The sequence below is a fragment of the Megalops cyprinoides genome, chromosome 3, assembly GCF_013368585.1.
Source record: "Megalops cyprinoides isolate fMegCyp1 chromosome 3, fMegCyp1.pri, whole genome shotgun sequence".
Taxonomy (NCBI): Eukaryota; Metazoa; Chordata; class Actinopteri; order Elopiformes; family Megalopidae; genus Megalops; species Megalops cyprinoides.
The window spans coordinates 21184310-21191616 of record NC_050585.1 but is presented as its reverse complement, the minus strand read 5'-3'; the positions used below and the strand labels follow the sequence as shown (position 1 = coordinate 21191616).

Below are 7307 nucleotides of genomic sequence, written 5' to 3'. Positions count from 1 at the left end.
TGGCATGCGCAACCACAGCCTTTCCACAACCAAACCGGAACATTCTGCACATACACGCTCCCGCAGCAATTGTCATCTCTCACGCTGCCAATTGCACTAAATTACATTCTGTATGCGTCCGTGTGTGTGTGCGTCTGTCAGACCTTGTTATTCGAATTTAGTGAGCTTTCACGCTCTGAAAGTCTTTTCACACCTTGCGGAGGTGCACATCCACAGCAAGAGATGACAGGTGTAGGAATAATGTGCATTTTCTCTCCGAGAGGAGTCCTTAGCTGCACTTTTACACAGAAACAGCAGAATCAGGGCAAAGCAAGCTTTAAAGCTGTGTGCAGGTCTAGGCTTTATTGCTGCTGTGTCTGTATAGAGTCAGGTGGGTGGGTCAGCAGGTGAATAAACACCAAAGTTCCAAATCAATTTATAAGTCCATTTCTCTCCCCCCACCAAATCTTTTCAAATTCGTTCTGACAATGTTCAGGTATTTCAAATGCTGTGAACATCTCTTCCAGAAACAAAAGGTATGCTGGCTCTTCAGATCCATCTTCCTGCTGCTCCCAGCGGGTAAGAGGTCACTTCCTGGAGCAAGAGGGCCCTTTGCGAAACAGGTAAATTGGTCTCTGAAATCCTGAGGACAAAGAAATTAAACTTTTAGACATCAGACTGGGAGTCCAGCATTTCATCTCTGAATGGGAGGCTTTCAGCAGCAAGAAACTGCTGAGTCCATGAACAACATCAGGTATAAGAATGTAACATGGAAATCCAAGGATTACACAGAGACAGAAAGAGAGAGAGAAACGGACCACGTGGACACTGATGTGAGTTCTACAGAGTGGCTGACGGCTGTGTGACTGTGGTTGTGGTTGTGTGGACGTGTGGTGGTGACCGAGGGAGGGCGGAGTGAACTGACCTCTGGAGGAGCTGTTGGGCGTGCCAATGAGCTCATAGCCGGAGAAGCCCACCTCTGATGTCAGGTAGGAACTAAACTGATCCGGTTTGAAGCGGATGTTGTAGTAGTTCTTATAGATGGTGTCCTGAAACGTGAGGGGAAAAGGAAAAACACATTTTACTGCACGTCAATCATGAGATCAGGTAGTCTCAGCCCAACTTGGGTCAGCACTCCAGCTGTGGTCAAAGACAATCAGGCAAAAGACTGATTTTCACAAAGGCTTTCTTTCATTTTCCAAGTGGCACCTTCCGTACCAGAAACCTGGTGTTCCATTCTGCAAGAACCCACAAAACAGAGCTGTGCCCCAATCTGCAAGGGGGCAAGCAAGTCCACATTTCATGACATCACACAAACGTATACTTGAAGAGGAAAGGGAACATCACTTTAATGCCAGCTTCCCGCTTCAATTCAGTTTTAGACAAGCAATATAACAATTTAAATGTGATTACAATTGTCTGTAATTGCCCTCAGTGGCCTATCTACACTGTAGCTAAGGGCAGTCACTTGTAAGTCCAGTTTTACTGCAAAAAAGGCTAATGACTAGCATGAAATGTTTTGATTTTCTAACTACTGACAATCATCGCTTGATAACCAAATACATACAGTGATTCAGATTAGTTTGAGCCTCAACATCCAGATGCAAACGTATTGTATGCCATTCTGGAGGAGAGTCTGGCAAAGGAATAAATGTAAATGCAGAGCTGTTTGCCAGTTTCTGTTCTTTTCCAATTAAAACACACTGGAATAATCTGGCCAATGCTGCCACTGTTTCGTGTGAGATGCATTCAATCAAGCGCTAAGTCAGTGTCCCTCCATTTGAATCAAAATCTTGTAAAGTTTGCAAAAAGCGGTCTGCACAAAATCGCACCCTGGCATGCTGAACAAAGGGGACTGTAGGATGCCATGCCGAGTATGAAGGGTACAAGCCTGTACACTCGTTTGAAGGGAGTGACTGAGGGCAAGTGAAAGTTACTTGTCCAAGTGTTAAGATGGAAACTTGTTGTGACAAATTCACAGATTATTTTATTTACCTGGGGTGTGCTGCCATGTCTGACCAAAACATTTTCTCTGGGTTTAAATGTCATCGTTTTCTGTTTTTTTTTTTTTTTTAACCCTCCTTCCCTCCGTCCCTCTTTATCCCTCCCTCCCACTATCTGTCCTTCTCTCCCTCTCTCTCTCCCTTTATCCTTTCCTCCTTCCCTCCTCTTACAGTGAGCTTCTTCCTCTTGCTGTAGGAGGCCCAGGACTGTGGCTCCAGAATGAAGAGTCCTCCGGGGCGCAGGTGCCTGTAGACCCTCCTGAAGAGGCGCTGGAGCCCCTCGTCGCCCCAGTTCAGGTGCACCCACTTGGTGACGCTGAGGCACAGGATCACGTCGTACTCGGGCTGCTGGGTCTGCAGCAGGGCGTCACTCTGCAGCACATAGTTCCCCTGAGGAGAGACCAGAGGGGGACCAGTTAGCCACCACACAGCGTCACCCCAAACGTCCCATACCCTGCCACCTCAGACAAGCAGCCCAGACGGCCCAACCGTCGGGAGTACATCCACAGGAAAACTTGTGCTAATCAGGTTTAAACCTGTAGCTCAATATACAGATTAGTCCATTAATGTACTTCTCACAACCATGTGTTTAGTCTTGGTCTATGAGGCTAGTGCATGTATGCATGTCAACAACAACCGAATGTCGACAACACTTCTAATGCAGCCGTGTATGACCGAGCAATATTTAAGGAAATAACAAGCCGATTGAGGAAAAAAAGGATCCAGCACTGAGGCGCTGATGCAGCTGAAACACACAGTGGGAAGTGCAGGGAGGCACACAACAGACCACACACGCGCACACATACACAAAGCCTACATAAGGCCATTTCCGCAGTGTGACAGCACACCCATGCACACCCATCCACGCACACACACATAACCGCAGGGGTGCACCTGAAGAAAATACAGTGTTACCCGCACAAAGGGAAAAGGAGACAGCGGCATCAGCCGGGAGAGGAAGTGAGCCGTGCTGAGCGGAAAAGCAGAACCAGACGTATACAGGAGGACAGACAGACACAACACCATACATCTTATCAGACCCTCCAGGCACAGACACAGACACACAAAACACCATGCCTCTTATAAGAACCTACAGACAGACGTATGCAAACATGCAGCACCATACATATTATTAGACAATGCAGACACACAACCACGTAACACTCTTATCAATAACGCATAACACTCTTATCAAACCCTACCAACAGACACACACAGACACACATACAGATGCACTCACAGACATACACAAACACAACCACACACACACACACACACAAGCTCTACAAACAACCACACCCAAACCAGAAGAATCAGTAGCGTACCACTCTGACAGAGGGGCAGGGGGGAAGGAGTGGAGGGGGGGGGGGGGGGGGATTGGGCTGGCTGGGTAAAAATTCCACCAACTACTTATTAACTTTCCCTCACACTACGACACAAAGCCAAACAAGCAACAAGAAGAGAGCAACAGAAACACAAAGCGTGCGTGTGTGTGTGTGTGCGTGTGTGTGTGTGTGTCTGAAGCTCAGCTCAGCTCAGACCCCTCAGCGCAGAGGGAAGCCAAACGCACCCCAGGGGCAAGCGCTGAAGTGCGCGGCCTCACACACCCGACGCAGCGCTGGTGTGTTGTAGCTGCGAGGCCCAGACAGCTGACGCACTGTGGGCCTCAAACGCAGACACACACGCTGAGCCATATGCTTGCACACAAACACCAACTCTGGCGAGGAGATGAGCACACAAACAGAGGCTAAGCAAGACTAGGCCTCTGCTCTGGAAACTCAGGGAAAAAAACATGCACCATGGAAATACAACTGCAATTATGATGGGTGTGTGTGTGTGTGTATAACAATCATACACAAATGTGAGTACACAGATGATAAAATGGATTCATTTCAATGCCATTATCTACAGGGTGAACCTGCACCCTTACAGGCAAGTTTTACTTGCCAGGGACCTTCAACAATACAGCTCTTTCTCACTCTCTCACACACACACACACACTGCATCTATGCTAAATATCAGAAAACTTTCAGGAAATGCCAATACACACAGCGGACATCAAAGAAAAGGCTGAAGGGCGGACCCAAAAGAGAGCGCAATACCACCGTGCCTTCAACACACACAAGCCAATCCGCCATGTAATCACTGAGATGTGAGCAGGACAAAGACAACCCTTTCATATTCAGCAACCGCTGAAACAACCGTAAAACTGTGACTGCCGTATCCAGCCACAGGGGGGAGGACTCTTACCTTAACGAATGAGACATTAGCAGGGAAGTCTCCGAGGGGCAAAGGAGGCGTGTCTGGGAGTGGGGGTGCAGCTATGGGGCCTCTGGAGATCCGCAAGGACACAGGGAAAGGGTGGCTTTCCCCATTCGAGCCAACAGGGGGCGGCCTGGAGTCCGCAGGACTTTCAACCTCTGCTGTCCTATTCGCCCCGTGACCTTCCTCTGCACATCTGCTCTCCTCAGTTTCCACAGGAACGGCCTCCATCTCCACGGGAACTTCCTCCCCCTGTTTACGTCTCATTTCCCGTCCATCATCCATCTTGTCCCCGCCCCCTTCGGGTCTCTGGGTTTCTTCTCCCGCTCCACACGAGCCCCCCCGAGCCACCCTCTCCTCTCCCGCCTCCTTCCTCCGCGCCTCCTGTCCGTCAGCCCCGTCTCCCCCGGGCGTTCTCCCCGGAGCGCGCCGCGCCTCCTGAGCCTGCAGGTCCGACAGGTAGTGCCGCACGTTCTGCCGGGCAGCGTGCACCAGGCCGCCGTCGATGTCCAGCCCCACAATGCGGGCGGGGCGCCAGTTCTGGGCGATGGAGAGGGTCAGGTGGCCCGTGTTGCAGCCCAGGTCCAGCACGTCTTTGCCCCGGAACCACTCGGGCCTCATCACGCGCAGCCGCGGGTCCTCGCTGCGCCCGGGGTTGCGGTAGCCGTAGTACTTGTTGTAGTTTCCGTACTGGAACTTCGTCTGCTGCTGCTGCTGCTGCTGGCGGCGGCGGTTCTGCAGCTGCGGCTGCCCCGAGGCCCCGCCCCCGACTTGCCCCGGGAGCACCTGGGGGTGGCCCTGCCCCTTCCCAGGAGCGCCAGGTACGAATTCGGACCTGCTGGAGGCACGCCTGCGTTTGCGCTGGCGGGGCGTGGCTGGGGCAGGGGGTGGGCCCGCGGGCCTGGGGTCCGCAGAAACACGCGCTGGAGGCTGAGAGGTGGAGCCTTTGGGGAGCGCAGACGGCGCCGCCTCGTCCCGGCAGCTGCTGGAGGTGTTCATATCAGAAGGGCACAGGGACTGCTGGACCAGCTTCGGGTCCAGCAGCACGGCGCCCTCTCTGGGGGCCTCCGGGATTGCACCTGCAGCACCGGACGCTGAAGGCGGCGCCAAAGGCAGGGCTCCTCCCGCGGTGGCCACCGCGCACTGCTCGCTGGCCTTCCCTCTCTCCGACTCCGAGGTGTCAATCTGCATGGCGGCGGCCGCTCCGCCCCCGCCGTGGTGTCGGTTGCGGTGCCTGCGCCTGCCCCCGGTCCGCAGGGGCGACACCAGGATGCAGGCGTCCGCCCCGCTGCTGTTCAGGTTGAGGGGGTCCGTGATGTCCCTAGGGATGAGGATCTCCACGGGGTCGCGGCTCTTGGCAGGCAGGGGCGAGGACTTGGGCGTCTCGGCGTTGATTGCCCGGTTCACCTCCTCGTCCAACAGGCTGTTAAGGTTCAGCGGGTCAAAAATGTTCCCGCCCAGCAGGAAGTTGGTGGGCAGGACCGGGTCGCTCTCGGAGTTGGCCCGCCGCCGCCTCTTGCCGGAGCCCGGGTGCTTGAAGCCCATGCTCATGGTGTTGCGCCTCTTGTTCAGTCGCAGCTGCTGCGGTTGAGGCGGCTGCTTTTGCGGGGGCTGCTGCAGTCCGTTTTTGGGCCTGGGGGGGTTGCCGTCCGTCCTGGCCTCCTGCCCCACACTCTCGGCCTGGCTACCGCGGCTGGCCAAGTTGGCGGTGTGGGTGGGCTGTTCCGCCAGAACCACGCTGCCCGCAAACGCTGCCCCGACGCAGGTCGGGGGACCATCGGAGTTAGCAGAGGTGGCCACAGCGGCGCCTGCGGCTTTGGGCGCATTGTTGCAGGTTCTGGTACATTCTGAGAGTGGCGGCGGCGTGTGTATCGAGGGCTGTGCTCGCCCGTCCTGCGGTAAAACAGTCTCTTTGTCAACCGACATCTCTATCATCTTTCTCCTGGCACTGCACTGTCTAATGTTGGAGCTGGCATGAACCTTGGAAGAAACAAAACAAACAAAATTCTCAAATGTTACATACAGTCAAGATTCTTTCACCCTCGAAGCAGTATCAGGCAGTCTGTATCCAAGACCACCATGTATCAGATAACACCCTGACACAGAGATTTATACTAAAGGTCTAACCTATTCAACGTACTTACTTCCCTCCCCAAGACAACTTTGTAAAAGCACAATGCAGTAATTGATACTCGGTTGTCCGCTTCTATCCGGCTTTAAGCGAAAAAAAACACCACGTGGTAGTTTGCTAGCTACGTAGATAACGTTTTTTGTGGCTACATGACTCGTTTACAATGCTACTATCCAATATACCACAGTGAAAGAAAGGAAACAACCGAGCCAGACGTTGCATGTGCGTTTAAAACCGTAAACCCACCTCTTCCCTGCGTGCCGTGCGTGAGCCCGCCTCCCTCTGGATTGCAATGAGTAGCGGCTATTTGCATAAACACGCCTCCTAGCGGTCCCCTCTTCTGTTAATCATGAATTATTCATTAGCAATGAGAGCTAGATGGAGGAAAAAAGGCATTCAATCACTCACAGATAGAGCGTTAGGCTCACAAACACATAACACTGCCCAGTCGCCACTTTCTCCGCCTTCTCCTTAGCTGAGCGGCCCCAGCCTCCCTCCCTCCCGAGTTATTTTCTACGGCGAAAGAAAAAAACAAAGAATTAAATCCAGCCAATAACTGACCTTGCGACAGACATTTTACAGCATACCCATCGCTAAGTTTCCTGGCTAGCTGGCTATTTTGCTAGCTGCCAATATAGCTGGCTAGCTAGCTAACGTTATAAGTTAGTCTAATACGGAACAAAATAATCAAATTAGGAAGACACACCCCTTGAAGAAAACCGATGAAAATTTATATAAAAATGGATAAATCTTGAAATCAGTCTGTGTGTAAGTGTGTATGTTGGTGAGCTTGTTCTCTAGGAACTGATCTCAGCTCACATGAGTAACCAAGTTTTAGCCCATCTGCTGTATCTCGCTCAACGCACAGGGTCTCCGAGGGCTTTATATTCCTCTTTGGAAGGCTTAAACATGGAATGGCAGCAATTGTAACC

The 7307-nt window shown here is 52.3% G+C and overlaps 1 protein-coding gene across 5 annotated transcripts; it reads right to left on the bottom strand.

Moving 5' to 3' along the window:
- Positions 1-323: 323 nt before the first annotated feature.
- On the bottom strand, positions 324-7217 carry mepce (methylphosphate capping enzyme). 5 transcript variants are annotated; one of them, XM_036525196.1, is made up of 6 exons: positions 7082-7217; positions 6622-6888; positions 4233-6224; positions 2154-2372; positions 905-1028; positions 324-622 (listed from the first exon to the last, which is right to left on the bottom strand). In XM_036525196.1, exons 3-6 carry the CDS (start codon positions 6177-6179, stop codon positions 567-569), a joined length of 2346 nt encoding a protein of 781 aa, XP_036381089.1. In that variant the 5' UTR covers positions 6180-6224; positions 6622-6888; positions 7082-7217; the 3' UTR covers positions 324-566. The 5 variants fall into 5 exon arrangements, with proteins under 5 accessions (XP_036381089.1, XP_036381090.1, XP_036381091.1 ...); XM_036525197.1 differs by having other exon boundaries at positions 6622-6749; XM_036525198.1 differs by having other exon boundaries at positions 6622-6715.
- Between the last annotated feature and the right edge of the window lie 90 nt (positions 7218-7307).